We start from the raw sequence: 18,284 nt of genomic DNA, 5'->3' as shown, positions 1-18,284 counted from the left end.
TGTGTGTGTGTGTGTGTGTGTGTGTGTGTGTGTGTGTGCGCGTGCGTGCGTGCGTGCGTGCGCGTGCATGTTTTCCTGCCACTGTGTTCCTTGTAGGCTACATGGTTGTTTTCCCGCTGTAGAGTTTGATTTCCGGCCGTCTTGGTGCCACTTCTTATCAGGGAAGCTACCCTAGGCCCGCTGGCCCGGTGCCAATTCAGGATGAACCAAGTGACCCCACAGTCCAAACAGTGATAACACAGGCATGTTGATTGGGCTCAGGAATGTAATTTTGGGAACCATGAGCACGTGGTCTAAAGTCTGGTTCTTCTAGGCCTCACCCCACCCTCCCTCCCCCCCGGTGAGCTGAAATGAAGGCTTAACCAAGCAAAGGCAGGAGGACTAGGATGCCAGGGTAGGACTTGAGTCCCGCAGGCTCTCTTCACTGGCAGTTCTCTTAATGTCCTGAGGGCTCTGACAGTTAGTGGCTTTTGGGAATGTATGATTGAAGGCACAGCTCTCAGCTGGGCTCCTGCTTTTGTGCCATTCAGCTGTAAACTGTCCGGATGCAGAAATTTGCCAAATGCGCATGCTGTCCGCGGTTGTCTCGGAGAATCGTGTTGGGGGAGCTTTTCCTGCGGTGAGAAAGGCCGGAGTGATGACCATGATGTAAACAGATGGGTTGTGAGGACCCTTTGTGCAGCACTGTTTGCAGACACGCACACAGTGGCTGCTTACTGTACCACTCGTACCCTGGTACTGCCGCCCAGAGCAATGTGCCTCAGCTACCAGTCCGTTCCCGGTTACCAGCCGTGGGCTGTTTGTGGTCATTGACATGGCAGTCATCAGCCTGCCATCCTGCTATACCTTGTAAAGAATGGCTAAGGTTACTCTTTGGAAAGGAGAGGATTTATTGATTAGAACAGACCCTTTGTAATTGCCCTGTTTACATGATCATAAGAAGTCACAGTTTGGAGTACATCTTGGCTGTTACTCAGCAGTGCTGTGCACAAGCTTTATTGCCTCCCACCCTGTGTTTGATCTGCCTGCCCGCTCTCCTGCTGCTGTTGGATCAAGTGGGCCATGTGTTTGTGGTGGCATCACCTCAGGGATGGACTTTGGACCATGGCCCTGCTCATATTTGAGGTCCAGGAACACACCAGAGGAGGCTGGCCCCACGCCTCCTTCTCCCGCCTTGTTCCATTGCATCTGCTGGCCTGCTAGCTACAGGCTGCGATCAAAAGGCCCTCAGCAGTGCTTCATTCTGAAGAAAGCCCTGGGGGTGGGGTGTGGGGGGGGGGTGGGTGGCCATCTCTCGATGCTGTAGCTTCCTGCTCTGTCGTGCCCATGTGGGAGAGGCTATGCTAATGCACTTCTGTTCACCATTGGAGAACTGACAGGAGGCTAAGAAAGTACACAAGGCCCCCGTTTATTTGCCCGCTGGCAGAGTGTTTACTTCACTGTCTGTTGTTTCACCTTCGCTCTTTGCATCGGCCAGAATGGAGTCCGTGGCAGCGAACCCCGAAATAAGCAGCGATTCAGAGGTACGTCCGCGTGTGTCTGCCTGTGCTCTGAGGGCTTATCTCACTGCCTGTTTGTTTGTCCAGGGCAGCGATGTGCAGAGCTCGCGTTGTTGAGTCCCGTGTGAGGCTGGCTCTGCTGTTGAAGTGTGTTGCCTGGACAAGGGTTCCTTCAGGGAGTGTTGGCCCTTGGCTATGCTGCAGACCACCGGCGCAGTGTGCTCAGGACCTGCGCTTACTTCATGCTTACTAGCTGTGTGTGTGTTGTCATGTGGATCCTTAGCCTCAGTATCCAGCTGTAAGTGTGTGTCCTCACAGGTCGTCTTCACTGCTTCTCCTCTTTCACTTGGTTGGTGTGCTTTAATCTTGATGCTTGAGGTTTTAGTGAGGTCTTTCGGTACTTGTTGGGGCTTCGCCCGATGCAGTGGTGAAACATACCGCTGTCAGACAGCACGAGGTGTATGTCAGGTGGTCTCTGTGCTGTTCGTTATCGAGACGAGCTTCTGGTAGCTAATGGGGTTGACCTGATGAACCGTTGAAATAGGAGGAAGTTTGACCGTGTGCTGCCATATCCCTGGCCAGGGAGCAGTTATACTCGCCTTCTTGGCTTCCATCAGTCCGAATCAAACTGCAACTGAGGTTCAATCCGGCAACCGTTGGGGTGATGCTGGAGCACGCAGGACACTGGCTCCACCGCAGGCTGCCGTCTAAATGAAGGAGCCTCGAATCTGACCCGATCAATCATCAGACCATAAACAGAAAATGCAAGAATGAAAATTTATGAGTGGTTTGAATAAATTTCCCTCAGTTTGCCTGCTCTGGCTGACATGTTTTGCAACCACATTGCGTATTTCCCCGTTTCTGTTTGGTAACCAAACTAAAACCACCAAAATGACATTCCATGGGATTGTTGGTTGTGTACTGGCAGACCTCTGTGAGGACTGACTGCGCTCATTACACCTGTAGTTCGCAAGCCAGCACAACTTTGACACAAAGGAGCTCTATAGATGGGTCTCACACACGTGCCTGAACACACACAGATGTGCTGTGCTATGCTGTGCTGTGCTGAGCAGCTACATCATTCCAGTCCCAGACCACTACCACATGGAATTTCACCCTGCTCCACTAGTGTTGTCATCCAACAGGAAGGGGAATGTGGGATCTGCACTACCAAGGGGTGGAGTTTGTTTATGTATTATGACATGCTGTAGTACCCTTGGTTCTGCCCACTGGTGCACATGTGCAGCCTGATGCTACAGCCCATCCCTTCTCCATATTCACAGCATGGGGCCCTTCATGGCCATCCTGGGCACAGTCTGGGTGTCCCTGCTTTGACTACCCATTTCCCACAAACGGTCTGTAAACAACCCTTTTCTCTCCCAAGCAGCCCCTGCTCTCCCCCACTCTTGTATTGGCTCTCTGTCTCCCATATGGACAAATCACCGTCGGTCCTCACACATTCCTCTTCAGCACCTGACCTCTACTTTCCAAGCCCAGAATCATCAATGTGGTTTTAAGTGGGGTAAAGTGCAAGCTTATTGTTCTCTGCATTGTGACCGCCTGTATGTTTGTGTGTCAGTGTGTGCAAACACACTCCGAGTGTCATGCAGTAAGTGCCTCAAGTAGCTGCTCTGCAGGAGATGTCCGTGTACGCAGATTGCGTCAGTGTCTCCCAGCACATGTGCTTGATATGGAAAAGGTAGCGTAGTGCTTTTTCTTACTACTGCCTGGGTTTGTTTTAACGTCCCCTGACCTCCTGTATCCTTGAATTGTTCCTAAAGGGAAGCCTCCAATGCTATAGCAATCTTTCATCTATCTGATGAGAATTTTTTACATTTTTCCACTGATTGTTTGGCAAAGTGCAGATAGTGCTGCGTAGGCACTACATTTTTCAAATATGAAAGATGAAGGTTTTTTTTTTTTTTTTAGTCTTTGCCTCACACTACTTCAAGTGTTTTTACAGCTACCAGCTTGAGAGATGCACCCAGTAATCAGGGAGTTTCTGCTGGATGGGTAGCTTCCACCTCCAAGCCAAACTCAAACTGCCTGTGGTTGAGTGGGTGAGACATGTTTTCAATTGACCTTTTAAGAAATTACAACCAAAGAGAAAAAAATTAGGATTTTCTTTGGTTTGTATTTAGCTATTTTAAGCACTGCCTTATCAACGGCTGTGAACATTCAGAAGTTTACATTGTTTGTGCATACTTGACATTTGTAAACAGGAGGAAACCTCCCTCTGGCAGCCATGGTACCAAATACAATCAAGACGAAGGTTTCCAGGCCAAATGGATCACCTTCTATGTACACCAGGTCTTTCACTGCTGCACTGATGGATTGCGTGCGTGCGTGCGTGCGTGCGTCTGTGCGGGCGAGCGAGCGAGCGACCAGGGTGCACATGTACGAGAGAGTGCACTGTCCTTGTGGGAAATGGGATTAATCGGTAGGATTGACGTGACATCGCTGCGGGCTCCATCCGCTTCAGCTGTCGGCAGGGCGATCATCCACTAGGCTGCCGCTATCGACCGCTCAGAAATCCATATCCCGCGCACTTGGCCTGGCCTCGAATCCCAAACACAGCTTTACAAAACACCCAACTCCTAGGATTCATGCATTTGCACGTGTTGGTACCAAATATATTTACTCCTGAAACTGATTTCTCATCTGCACTTCCATGAGCTTTTGTGTGTGTGTGTGTGTGTGTGTGTGTGTGTGTGTGTGTGGTGGCTGTACCATCTTGGTCTGAGGGCATATCTACAAGGAAAAAATGTTATGTATTTTCTGTTAAAGGAATTGTCATTAATTGCCATTAATGAAACAATGTATTATATTAGCCATCCTATAGTATTGTCCCTTTGTGGTGATGTAGGATGGCGTGGCTGTGCTTCCAAGTGTTCTACCTGCTTGTAAAAATTCTCGCAGCGGTGAGGTCTCGGCTCTTTCGTTCATCAGACAGGGTGTCTCGGTGTAAGACGGGAGCTGCAGAGCCCAGGCGGACAGGTGGTATTAATGGTTACACTTGGCGTGTAGATCTTAACTAGTTCACACTCCTCTTGAAGCAAGACAAATGGAGGCAGCTGGTGTGAAAGTGAATGATGTGATAATTAATGACAGTTTATTTCTGTTCGTACTGAAAGTGGTGTCTTGCCACTCCAGAGACTGCCTTTCTACCTCCCGAACTCCCACCATAAACCCCTCAGCCCCTATCTAGGCCTAAATGTGGGGGGGGCGAATAAACACTGCATCGCCTCATTGCAGTTGCGATTTATCACTCTCTCCATTTTTCCTTTGGGCAGCATCACTCGGTTAACATTCATGAATTCATAATTCATCGGCGCCGTTTTTAACGCAGCCCTGGCAGCATGTCAATGGGATACAGCGTCTTGCTGGACTCTGCAGAAATCCTCAGTGAACTTTTGCCGAACTGAACATTTTAATGACCAGAAGCTTGTACACAGGTGCTGGGAAGTGATCCCATGTCCACCTTGAGCCTCAGCAACAGGACTGCAAAGAAACTGCTCTGCTTTGCTCTTGCGCTCCGGCTAATGAGCCATCGAAGGCGCTGTCCCTCTGAGCTGTCTGTTCAGCCTCCGGAGCGCCCTGTGTCAGGAATGCCAAGCAGCCAAAGAGACTGCTCCACACCATGGCTCTGGTGATGTCACCGATGCCCAGCATTCCCGGTGCCGTCGCCAAAGCCCATTCAGTCTTGGACTGCCTTCCCTCCTCTCCCCTCTGTGCGCTTCTTTTGTTGACTAAAGATCTCAATGAAAAGAAAGCAGAGACCAGCAGGGAAAATGTCTCCTGGCTACAGAATTTCTTGACCTTAAATCTACTGTCAGCCACATGCGTGGCCTCCTGAGACTGTGGTGCTTAAGATAATTGCAGCCTGTGAGCCTGGCTGCTGTGCTGCTTCTCTCCAGCCAGAGAAAGAAAACAGAATCACACAAATCTGGATTTAGGAATTAATTTGTCCCAGTACTGACACAAAAAAAATTGCCTCTTTTTTTCCCCCCCCTGAAAAGTACTAAAAGATTTTGCACAGCTGTGGATAATGGTGTACATGTCCTGAGTTAAATGAAGTTATTATGTGGGTTTTGCAGACGAAAGCCACCTCAAGCACAATGCTAATACTAATGTTCTGACACACCCACAGTTAACAAGGAAAGAAAAGCATTTGGAGATGAATGCTGGTTGACATTTTACCGCATCACTCATGTCTACTCTTGCATGCTTATCTACTCATTTTAGCACATAAATGACAATTGTTCAAGTTCCTCTGAAATGCAGGCAATGGTCTGATGTAGATGAGCTGCTTTCTAGCTGGTTAATGGACTCTGCTGGATGTAACTGGAGCCTGGAAACCAGCAATGAGCATGATAAGGATAAAGAAATGACCACTCTGAGTTAAGCAGTTGCTTGCCTGTCAAAGATGGTACACAGCATGCAGTTTACCATATCAGGTGCTGGGCAGCAGGTTGGGTTGAAGGACTGTGTAAGTAGTCGTTGGATGTGGGCCATCAGGGTGGTGGTGAAGGAGGGCTCAGAACATAGTGCATGGGTCGGCCACTCATTTGGCCCCTCGGGCTACCGGGTCGCTCAATGCTGCTGAAGGACACGGTGTCCTGTCACAAGGGGAAGCATATAAAAGGGAATGGCTCACAGGGCCACAACCAGGCAGACTTGCCATAGAGGGCATGAAGAGGTGGGTCAGAGGAGCCAGAAGAGCCAGGTTGTTCCGGTTCATCACAGGTGAGCCTCAGATCTCCAGTCAGCCAGTGCAGGTAGTCCTCACACTTCCTGCTTGCATTTATCGTTAGTGTCTGCATGGGGTTTTCAGTACAGAAACTGGTTTAGCTATGAATGTCAGGCTGCTTTTGGTTCACTAGGTCATGTGTGGTAAGTGAGCTTTAGCTGATGGGTTCAAAAAGTGTTTTGGTGATCCAAGGGCAGCTGGTGCAACTTGTGACTTGACCTGAGTAACATGCAGTTACCTGGTGACTGAGCCTGAGATGTGCAACCAGACACTGCAGACTTGTCACCCCATTTGTGATGAGGAGGGGTTGGTATTGACCTGTGGGTGTATGTAGGACAGATTCCTGTGGCGTGAATGATGCCGGTGGATACGACATTGATCCGCAAAGCAGGCAGAGATCCCAGAAATCAGGTCAGAGGTTTTCAGTCTGGGATGCTGTTGGTTAATTTTCTGCCATGTGCTGAGCCTCCAGCCTCAGCGTAATTGCAGCAGTCGTCACACTTGAGACTGAATTGGGAGATCTCGGACAGTTTGTTTTGCAGAGAAGTTGCAGCTTTGCAAATAACTATGGCTCATTCCAGAAAAGAGCCTGAGTGTTGCACACATGAGTCTTCATTTATGCTGTATGAGAATGCAACGTTGTAGCAGGCTGATCATATCCAATGTGGGATGTAAAGGTCAGATGTGAAGCTAACGTCATCTCATCTCAGTGTCTGTAAACCAGATTTTTATAATGGCGAAAAACTTTGCAGTAGACATTTTCAGTGCCAGTCTTCAGACACGGGTGACATGAACATTGCAAACAGTTGGCATTCAACTTTATCCCTGTTTCCTTCACCAAGCTCTATTTCCCATATTTTCAATCAAATTAATTTGAAGTTGTAGGGGTTTTGTTTAAACTTCACAATGGTTCATGCTGACAAGTGACATTTCGTATTCATCTGCCTTTGGCTCTGGTTTTCAGACGTATAGCATGGTGCTGTTGACTGTAGTGGGTGCTGTTTAGGGGCAGCTTTGTGTGTGTGTGTGTGTGTGTGTGTGTGTGTGTGTGTGTGTGTGTGTGTGTGTGTGAGAACGGAGCAGTGATGCATCCTCAGGAAACACACACGCACACATGCAGTGTTGAGAGGAACTGAATTTGACTGGCAGCCCCCCATTCCATACTACAGTTCTGAACATGGCAAGAATTTACCATCTGAACATTTCGCTCAATCACTGACTTCACCAGTTACTCATGCAGACAGTGAGTTTGGCCCCTAGCAGAGTCCTGGCATTTATAAACTCATTGTTGTGTGTATCTCAGACACTGGTTCTTAGTTCCAAGTTCTGAGTTTATTTAATTATTTCCCACTTCCCATCTCTTTTTTTGATCCCTGTGTGTTCACAACTCACACCGATGTCTTGGCAACTTTTCCTTCTGTACTACTCCATCCCTGTCTCCTTTGCTGGGCACGATACTGGCTCCACCTACTTATTGTCCCATTGGCATATCCTGCCCATTGCTCCACCCCTTCCTCAATAATCTCCTTCCTGGTTGGAGATGGCAGAGTGCACTGTGGCCCCTGTGGCCATGGAGGACAGCGACCATGAACCCGGGTCTCCTTCAGACGACCAGCACTCCAGCCCAGAATCACCCGAACCGAGTCGAGACCATCAAGGAGAGCAGGTACCACAGAGAGTGCTCCCATTGTGACACCCACAAGTGCTGGTGTCTCCTTAAGCGTTCACCCTAACGCAACACGATGGTATCAACGAACATAGCCTGCTGTGGCGGTGGGGTGACAGACTACTGGTTTTAACCAGTAACATCAAAGAGACTTTTCTTTGCCCAGGACTTTCCTAAAAGAACAAAAGGTGTTGAGTAAAACTGTTTAAGTATGATGCTGCTGTTAACAGCAAATCTTGATTTATTTTAAATAATTAAAAAGAAGGAAATTTATGGAAAGAGTTGAAATAAGTCTGCATTTTTAGTCCCAAGGGCTTTTGTTCCTTTCCCTGCTGGATCTCAAAATCACTACTTTATTAATGTCTTGAGAAAAGGAACCAACTGCCCTGTACTTACTATATATTACCAAAGTAGCACTAGGACATTGGATCTTCTAAAGGTTCATGAAGTTCTCCATGAACAAGTGTCACTTGGCCACTTTCCTTGTTTGCAGCTTAGCTGGTGAGTTTTTTCATCATTCTATGAAAACAAAATTCTCATTCATCTGAGGCCCAGGATCCAAGAGGGTGTGACTGCAGTGTTACTGTATCTGTATTTATATAGTACTTTAATGAGCCTGTCTTGAAGGAGCATACATCTGGTCTACTATGGCGTTGTGGAGTACAAACACCCAGGACACCATTGCAGCCTGCATCCACACCATTCAGAGGCCTGAGATCCCCCGCACATGACTCTCCCGCCATGCATCCCACTGACAAACTCTTCAAGCAGAAAACAAAACCTCCTGACTGCACCACCATCAGTCCATGCATTTCTTGTGGTTTTTGGTTATTTCCACAACAATCCTATGGCAATCAGGTGAAAATGTTGAAAATGCTGTCTATGTGACTGATGCAGCATGACTTGGGGGCAGGAGTGCTGTTGTCATGCTTTCATATAGGACACGTTCTCAGCTGTCAGAAATCTCTAGAATTTTGTTTTTGCAGCCACCTTGTTCAAGAGTGCAGGGAAGGAGCAAGCGGCCAGACTTGCTGACATTTAGTGAAAGCTGTTGATGGGGGGGTGACTGTAATGAGACTCTCCACTGGGACCTTCCTTCAGCACCTTCCTAACAAATCTCTTGTGTGACATGATCCCATCACCACAATGTGCATGAAGCAGAGGTGTGCTGGAAAATTTGTTAGAAGCACATCAATGTTAAATCTGATTATATCATCTGCCATTCTACTTTGCACACCCCCTGCCGTGGCCAGATCTGCTGAGGTGGGGTGTTTTCTATCTGGCTGCACTTCAGGTGTTGGCGCTTTAGAGCGATCAATTGTTTGTGAATTTCCTAGAAGCCAGAGTAGATCACCCCAGTTATTGGGCTCTGTAGTTGTGGCGTGCATTTTGACCTGTGTGCTTTTTATAGTGCTGTGCTCTTCGATCGCATCTTCCAACTCACTCATTCTTCACTCTAGCCTTCAGGGTTTTTCAACTTCATGGGGTCCAACCTTCCATGTTAATTTGTTCCAGCATTTGATGTCTTCACCCTTGATCACTGTGCTGGTAGAGTTGAATTCAACCAAGTGTAAGCTAACAAATGCTAATATTGTTTTCTTTCTGCTTTCTGCCTCCAACGTACCACCACAAATGTTTGCTACAGATGGGGTATTTTTTGTTCCATTTCCTTTTTTTTCCCCTCACTATTCTTAAATTATTCATTCTGGGGAAAAACTTTGTTTCCTTCTTTTTCCACTTGATCCCTTTCTCCCTTGAACCTTCTCTCCTGCTCTCTATATTAACCCCCCTACCCCACCCATGCCGCCCTCCCTGCTGCTTGCCCCCTTTGCCCTGTGCTGCCCCACCAGTTCTCCAACCTGTCCAAGGAGGATTCCGAGGACTCAGAGCTGGAGCACATCATGGGAGACGTCCATCCCAGCAGTGGGCACCCCTTCCCCCGCCACGAGCCACCAAGAGACAGGGAGGCAGAGGGCTTCAGCAGCCCCCGTAGTCCGGGAACTCCCAACTTTTTGCGGCCCCCCACAGCCAGCAGGGCACCCGTGGATTCGACCGTAGGACAGGAAGCAAGGAACAGGTTTCAGCTGGGCTCTACGGACTTTAGCGTGACCTCCCCCATCAGCCCCTCGAGGCCCAAAAGTCCCTGGGGACGCTTTGACCCATACGACTCAGCAGAGGTAACGCAGGAGCAGAGTCCAGCACAGAGACCAGGGGTTTCCTCTGGGCTTCAGATAGTACAGGGCCTCTCTTCCCAAGTACCTCTCTCGGTCTGCAAGCTTCAGAACTTTTCTCACAAAGGCACATGCTTCATGGTTTTTCAGCTAACTGCAACGCACTGCTCAGCAAAGGTCCTAAAAGCTACAGAAGCTTCTGTTCGTACCATCTGAATCCCAGGGTATCAATGTTCCTCTTTTCTATTAACTCAAGCAAATAACTGTAATGGAGAAGGGGGGATGGGGTGGACACCACATACATGAGAAAGTGCTGGAATGCAGCTACTCTATTTTTAGATGAAAGTGGCAGCCCTTTAACATTAGGGTCTCCAAGACTACGTTTAAGTAGCAGTGTGTCTTGAGGTTAAGGGGCCCCTGGCACATTTGAGAGGGTGGTCAAAGCAGATCCGTGTGCCTCCAAGGTTAGGGACATCCATCTCGATGCATTTAATTGCCACCCGCTTAACAGGGAGTCAAGATGTTGCTTTTGAATTTCAGCGGTGTATACAATGGCAGGGATGCAGGTTCCACTTGAGGTCTAGTATTCGCTTGTAATCGGGCATAATGAAAGAGTGGGAGTCGTGCAGTTTACACAGTTGTGAATAGTCACTATGCTGCTGCCACCTCATTGTGTCTTTGAGAACTGCAGCTACAAGTGCTATGAAGGTCAAGACGAGAGGCTGACCAAAACTGCTGTGTACCTCACATGAGCAAAATATTCATAAAAGCTCTTGGATTTTGTCTGTGTATTGATTGTATTTCGTTGGCTAAGTTGGTGTTTCTATACCAAATTTGGACCCTCAGGTAAAGTTAACATTTATGCAGATTTATGCGCATGCTGCATCACTTCATTGCGGTCTTTCTCAGTTTGTGCCGTTTTGCTGAATTTCATTGTGATTCTCATATTTTAGATACTCTTTCCTCTTCCCCTCTCCTGTCAGGACCAAGATAAAGAATACGTGGGGTTTGCCACTCTGCCGAACCAGGTGCACCGGAAGTCTGTTAAGAAGGGATTTGACTTCACGCTGATGGTAGCAGGTGAGTTGGTGGGATTGGGAAGAACAGGAAGTGAAGGGCAGATCATCCATACCGTCACCTTTTGAAGCCCGGGACCCTACATTCAGGAGCGCTAGCAGCTACATCAAGCGGTGCCGTGTGGCTGCTCTAACAGCCCTGACTGTGATTGCAGGGGAGTCGGGCCTGGGAAAGTCCACCCTCGTCAACAGCCTCTTCCTCACAGACCTCTACAAAGACAGGAAGCTGCTCAATGCTGAAGGTATTGTCAACTTAATTCTGTGTGTTTGAGACCCAAGTGTGGCAGCGTGGTGGCTCCATAAATAGTTATGACGTGGTATCTGCTGATCTACATCTACTGAGTAGACAAGTATGAGGTCAGATGAGTAGATGGCAGGTGAGGTTGAGTATGTATGGAGATGGTGTCTGGCTAAAGTGTTTAGATGATGAGATGGGGGACTGTCTTTGTGTGCAGAGCGGATCACTCAGACGGTGGAGATCACTAAGCACACAGTGGACATCGAGGAGAAGGGCGTGAAGCTCAAACTCACGATTGTGGACACGCCTGGTTTTGGGGATGCTGTCAACAACACGGAGTGGTACGTTGGGACAGGTGGGCAGGAGGGTCTCCTGAGGTTTGCTCAGACACACAAAACACCAGTCGCTACCGTTTGCCATGTGTACCACTGACGTGTGAAACTATTATATTGTCTGCTCTTTTCTGTTTTTGTCTCTCTCCCTCTTTTATTGTATTTATTGCATTCTGCTTACTGCCTTATTTTTGTATTTGTCTCTACATGTTTATCTTCAGTGTCTGGGAGACACACAAGCAAGAAATGTCACTGTGTGCTGCGCGTACGTGCTGTGTACCTATGACAAGCTTGAAACATGCTAACTGGAAATTGGCTCTGAGGTCCTAGCTAAACTGGCAGTTTGTGTGTGAGAGAGAGAATGGACAGTTTCCTAACTGCTGGAATGTGTGTGTTTCCCTGCTAGCTGGAAGTCTGTGGCCGACTACATCGACCAGCAGTTTGAGCAGTACTTTAGGGATGAGAGTGGCTTGAACCGCAAGAACATCCAGGACAACCGCGTACACTGCTGCCTCTACTTCATCTCGCCTTTCGGCCACGGGTACGAGAACCGCTTCTACACGTTGGTCCGCGGTTTTGAAGTTTGCGCCTCTGTTCAGTCACGTTTTGCATGAGAGATCATACCTGTACTTTGACCGTACCATCTCACATTCACTACAGTGACAGTTGCTTGTACTGCCTGGGACTAAAGCATGTGATATGAGAGCAACTCCTCCAAGCCAGTACAGAAGAAATTCTGCTTGTAGGCATCTTGAATATAGTGCCTAAATACAGCAATTGTTAGTTTTATTTCTGCAGAAAATCTGTATAATTTCTTGAGTAGTGCCACCTGCTGAAGGTATTAATACAGAACTGTGAATAATTGCTTCAGTTCTGATGTTGATTTGTGTAAACTTAATTTTTTTTTTTTTTTTTGTTAACTGAGTTTGTCACTCTTTGAGGTGATGTTTTTTCCTCCATACGAACATAACTGGGTCCAGAAGTTCTAACTCTCTTCCTCTCCTGTCCCAAGTCACTTTTACCACTAAATAACAAACAGTAAAGGATAAATAATACAGATATTTCCTCTTCTTGTTTCCCTGTTAGCTTCTCTTAAAGCCTCAGGTAAAGCTTTAAGAAAAAAGAAAGAAGAAAATTGTCTAAAATTTCCATCCATCGGTTATGAATAACTGCTTGTGCAGTGATGGGTTGTGGTGGTTAGGACTCTATCCTGGAAGTGCTGAGCACAAGGCAGAGTACATCCCAGACAGAACTCGAGCGCATCACAGTAGAACGCTTTTTTTTAATTCCAAACTAAATTAAAACTCTCAAAATGACAGTAAATAAATGTCTCCCCCCCCCAGTGTCCAATTTAATCCTGATAGTTGACGGATTCATCACATAAGCATGTCCAGTGTTGCAAGAAATGCAAGATGCTTTCACTTTGCAAAAGTCAAATTGTGGAAAATGGACCAGTGAAGAAAATAATCTTGGAAAAACCAATTGTAAGGTGAATTATTGTAAATTTAAGATGTAATTACCTTTTCAGTGGTTAAAAAAATGTGTTCCTGAGCCCCAAAATTTGCACCTATTTATGCTAAAATATCTCCAAGTCCCATTGAAATGGGCGCAGTTACTTCAGTGGTTAACACTGCTTATGCTGTATTGTGATAAGGCAGTTTACCTTCATGAAGTGCTCTATAATGCTGTGTTCCTGTTCATCGCTTTTGTACCTTTTATGTTCCGTACAGTTAAACGCTCACAAGGAAAACACACATACATACATATTGCGACGGTGTTGAGGGTGCAAAACTTTTGTAGATAGTCGAGTGAATTTTCTGGTTCTGTAATGTTCTTTCTGATATTTACTTCGTTTGCCTTGCTGTGCATTGCGGGGTGTCTGAGTTGTATGATTGGAAGTGACCTGTCATATTTTGCCTTGTTTTCTGTGCTGTCTCACATCTTTTTCCAAACTACATTTTAGCTTGTACAATGTTAATAAAGAGCATTTTTTTTAAGATCGTTCCTTCTGGACCCAATCTGCATTGGAACCTCAGGAGGAGCTATGAAATGATACTCACTGTTTATGTATTATTTCATCCACTAATGCAACAGAACTGTAAAGGTAAAAGTCACTGAGTACAATGCAGAAGTCGTCAATTGACTGATAGTCCGGACAGGGGTCACCCAGAGATTACAGCGATTATAATAGGACAAACCTAGTAAATAAGGGCTGATGGAGACTGAGGATTTACCGCAGTAAGCCATAACTGAAGATTACATGTTTGCTCTGGTCTCGTACCACTCAGCTGTTGAGAGGTGAGCAGAGTACAAATTCAGTCTTTGTAAATGCAAAGGAATCCCTCATAAGGTTATTAAATGAGGCTCACGCTCATTCTCTTACCTCACATGAGTGTCTCAGGGAAGAATGAACATTTAAAAAAAAAAAAAAAAAAAAAAAAAAAATCAACTATAAAATGTTATCTTTGAAAATTCTTAACTTTCATTCATATCACAAGGAACCAGTGCCATGCCTCTCTGCATTTTCCCATCTAGCCTTCGGCCCCTGGACGTTGAGTTCATGAAAGCCCTCCATGAGAAGGTCAACATTGTCCCTGTGCTGGCTAAGGCAGACACCCTCACCCCCTCTGAGGTCAAGAAGAAGAAGATCAAGGTAAGTTCCACTCTGGACCTGGTCATCCATATCAGCAGAGTCATGGGATTAGCAGTCCTCTCTAGCGACAGTCTCCACACAGATCCGAGAGGAGATAGAGCAGTACGGCATCAAGATCTACCAGTTCCCCGACTGCGACTCAGATGAGGATGAAGAATTCAAGCAGCAGGATCAGGAGCTCAAGGTGAGGTCTCGTGTTTGGGCAGGATCGGTGTGCTGACAGGACTCTAGCCTTTCGTGCAGTTCAGAGTGTGTTTCTGTAAAGCCCCAGCACCAAAACAACTTGGTGTGGTTCTTCCATGGGCCCAATGGGGACTTCTGCTACTTCACACTGTCTGTAGCAGCAAAGTTTTCCTCTGTGTAATTGTGCTTCCACCACTTCCCCATGAGCAACACGGCAGTGGCAGCATTAGCCTTGATTGGTTTATACTGGTCCTTGCAGGCTGAGCAGAAAGTGGCATCCATGCATCAGTGTTGACCTGCATGGTGCAGCTTCCTCTTGCGATGCAAGACTGTGCTGTGAGGGGGGTGAGAGGGAGGGAAGGGGGAATGGACAGTGGGGAAAAAGAAAGCTAGACCTGCACTGCAGTATTCCTCCCTACATATACTCCCCAACCCCCCAAGCACTGTCTTCTGATGACTTATTTCCTCACTCATAGCTCTGCTGTTTCTTTTGTCTCCCAGGACAGTATCCCTTTTGCTGTAATCGGCAGCAATACTGTGGTGGAGGCCAAGGGGAAACGGGTGCGAGGACGCCTCTACCCCTGGGGCATCGTAGAGGGTATATCTCCACACCCCCGTTCTTGTGCTAAACCCACTCCAACATATGTAGGTTGCAATCTTTCTTTTTCTCTCTCTCCCACATATACACACACACACTTATATCGACAAAGCCAAAATTTTGACAGGTGAGAATATCATCTCTGCTAGACTCAAGTTCATTCTGTTGGTCACCTTATGCTGGCTGTTTGCCTTCCTTTTACCTTACGGCTTGAAGGTCTGTAAGGGAGGCCAGTCATGTGCAGAGTGGTTAAAGATATAAAGCTCTTCACATTTTATGAAATGCGTTGTCTACTCTTAGTGTTACGCTACTGTGGTGAAAAACATCTAGTAAATAATTAAATGTTGCAAAGATCCTGAGAAAGGACCGAACATTTGCGCTGCAGCAAATGAGAGAAAAAGTAAATACGATGAATCATGATGCAAGTTTCTCAGTACAAAAGCCGGTCAGTCACTTGAATAGTGTGTGATGTAACGGCATTGGACAATACCAGCAGGACTGACAGCACTTTGACCTTTTGAGGCATCCCTTGTTCCCCCGGCAGTGGAGAACCCGGCGCACTGCGACTTCGTCAAGCTGCGGAACATGCTGGTGCGCACGCACATGCAGGACCTGAAAGACGTCACCCGGGAGACCCATTATGAGAACTACCGGGCCCACTGTATCCAGAGCATGACCCGCATGGTGGTCAAGGAGCGCAACCGCAAGTACGCATACACGTTGTGGTAGGAATGTTTTACATCAGGACTGTGGTCAAGGGACTCCTCCATACACTGTTTATTTAGGGATACATAATGGATGCACTGCTCCATGAAGAATGATTGATCGCTAGCTCATATACTCAATACTAGGTTTTATAGCCATCTGTGTTAGTGCCTCTGCCAATCTAGTGGTCTAGTTGTCATGATCTATGTGACCCATAACCCTGATTGGCCCACGTGCACCCTTGCAGCAAGCTGACCCGGGAGAGCGGCACAGACTTTCCCATTCCAGTGGTGCCTGGCGTGACGGATAGTGAGACGGAGAAGCTCATTCGAGAAAAAGACGAGGAGGTACGGCGTCATGATGCCCACCTGGAAGCCGAACCTGAGCCTGACGCTGAACCACCATCCAGGGTGGAACATCACCACAACCCAGTAGAGGGCCCAGATCTGCACAATGAACCGCACAGTGAACCACACCTAGAGCCTGCCCAAAACTCCAGTCCTGAGCTAGAGGCCTCATGAGTGCACCACCACAGTGGCGACTTAGCCAACAGTACCCCCTTCCCCACCCCTTCGAAAAGAGGATAAAGACCTTACTGTACAAGACTGACAGAAGTCACTTGTAATATGTGATAAGAATGACACACCACTTGTCCCCACTCCCCAGCAGCAGTGTGCACTGCACTCAGCCAAAAGGCCTTCTAGGATAGAAGTCCAATGGAAACGGTATGTTTTAACAGGTCTGAAATTGCTTCAGTAGAATCTCCATTCCAGAGCTGAAAGCACTTCCTGCATTACCTGGTTAGCTTTCCCACAACTAGGCAGAATAGTGGTGGGTTTTTTTTTTTTTTTTTTTTGCGCTTTCTGGGCACCAACCAGCCTTAGTCTTTCTTTTGACGTTCATTGAACCTGTACATGTCTGCAGTGATGCACTTTAGGTCTGTGGAATGTCTTGCAATGGATGATCTTGCACAGGGGATCATGGAGCTGTGGGGTTGAGAACCACCTTTGGAAAGGGTGGGAGGTCATATTAGACAGGCACTCTGGCATTACTGTTTGTATGAGATTATTTTTTAATTGCCAAATGGCATTCTATTTTTATTTATTTATTTATTTATTTATGTTTAAGTATACATGTCCTGATACCACACTGATGTCATTGTTCATTAAAACACTACCAGTTTTGGCACCTGTGTGTGTGACTGACAGATTGGGCTTGATTTGACCTTTGATTTGGAGGTCAGTGTCCACAAGCACCAACAAACCTCTGTAGGACATGCTACATGATCTGTCCATATGTCTTTTTCCCCCCCACAATGTCCCACATAAGCTGCCATACTTGAAAGGTTAATGTAACCTAATAGAACAATCAGGTAATTTAAGTATGACTTTTCATACTCTTTTTTTTTATTATTACTATCAACCTTTTAGACGCTATTGCATTCTCTGGAGAAGTGCATGAGAAATACAGCAAATCTGGGACAATGACCATACGACCACAGCCCATGTATGTTAATAGATATCATCATAGATGCTCACCAACTTGCGCTGTGTGGTAGTGCTGATCCGAAGGCAGGGTTGCGATGGTGAGGAGCCTCTGCCCGAAGCACTGAGCGCTGGACTGTCAGGGTACATCATCTAGCGCAGACACATGATGCTTCTCACCATCATTTCAAACAGTTTTATGTGCTTTAAGAGTAAATTGTGGCACTGAATACTGAACTTATTCTGAGGCTGGTTGACATGAGGCACACTAAGGTACCAGGTGTGTGGCCGTTGTCATTCATTGCATGTCATGTGCAGAAGTCTCATCTAATAGCCAGTCTCACCTTTATAGCATGACATCAAAACTGACCCTGCATGGGGGGTGTTTCATAAAGCTTTTCTGGTCACATAGCCCTCTTGAAAGAGTGAACTGTTTGGTTCTTGCAGTTGTGCCTGTAAAGCGGTTGTGATTTTATTGCTGATGTCTGAGCTGTAGTAAACGTTGGAAAATTTCTTTGCTTGAATAACTGCCCAGTATAAGAGGAACATTGTTTCTAAAACGGTGAATCTCATTTTAAAAACCTCCAATGATTCCCATGCTGCTCCAAGAATGTTTTGAGACATATCAGAGAGTTTTAAAATGTAGTTTTTTTGTTGCAACTCTTTTTGAACTAGTGGCCTCCCCCAGAACGCTGCTATTTGCAGAGCAGTGTAAAATGGCCACTAGGGGGCGACGTTTCAGTGCCGCCAAGTCCTCCTTCGTATCAAAGGTGTGATGAGGTCACACTAGTGAAAGGTACCAGGTGAAATGATCCATCACTGGACAGACACTGGCTGTGTCTGCAGCAGCCTCTGACTGGGTGATGGGCTGTTCCACTGCTGGTTCTGTGTGTTGGGCCATAACTGGTGCCATCTGCTGTCAAATTAGG

General features: G+C 46.8%; 1 protein-coding gene across 4 annotated transcripts in view; it reads left to right on the top strand.

The window, feature by feature from the left end:
- The window catches only part of LOC108922442 (septin-4-like), a 42,965-nt gene that overhangs the window by 22,316 nt on the left and 2,365 nt on the right, over positions 1 to 18,284 (top strand). The window contains exons 3-13 of one of the 4 annotated variants that reach the window (XM_018732552.2): positions 7,790 to 7,915; positions 9,766 to 10,092; positions 11,070 to 11,166; positions 11,318 to 11,404; positions 11,618 to 11,741; positions 12,139 to 12,273; positions 14,268 to 14,385; positions 14,468 to 14,569; positions 15,070 to 15,166; positions 15,711 to 15,873; positions 16,119 to 16,218. In XM_018732552.2, the coding sequence (XP_018588068.1) occupies positions 7,790 to 7,915; positions 9,766 to 10,092; positions 11,070 to 11,166; positions 11,318 to 11,404; positions 11,618 to 11,741; positions 12,139 to 12,273; positions 14,268 to 14,385; positions 14,468 to 14,569; positions 15,070 to 15,166; positions 15,711 to 15,873; positions 16,119 to 16,218 (1,476 nt within the window). Of the gene's footprint in view, positions 1 to 1,306; positions 1,524 to 7,789; positions 7,916 to 9,765; positions 10,093 to 11,069; positions 11,167 to 11,317; positions 11,405 to 11,617; positions 11,742 to 12,138; positions 12,274 to 14,267; positions 14,386 to 14,467; positions 14,570 to 15,069; positions 15,167 to 15,710; positions 15,874 to 16,118; positions 16,219 to 18,284 lie in introns of those variants that run through there. The other 3 variants (XM_018732549.2, XM_018732551.2, XM_018732550.2) reach the window with 3 other exon arrangements.

Source organism: Scleropages formosus, chromosome 10, assembly GCF_900964775.1.
Source record: "Scleropages formosus chromosome 10, fSclFor1.1, whole genome shotgun sequence".
In the NCBI taxonomy this organism is placed as follows: Eukaryota; Metazoa; Chordata; class Actinopteri; order Osteoglossiformes; family Osteoglossidae; genus Scleropages; species Scleropages formosus.
The sequence above is the reverse complement of the archived record's forward strand: the minus strand, read 5'-3'. Positions and strand labels throughout refer to the sequence as shown.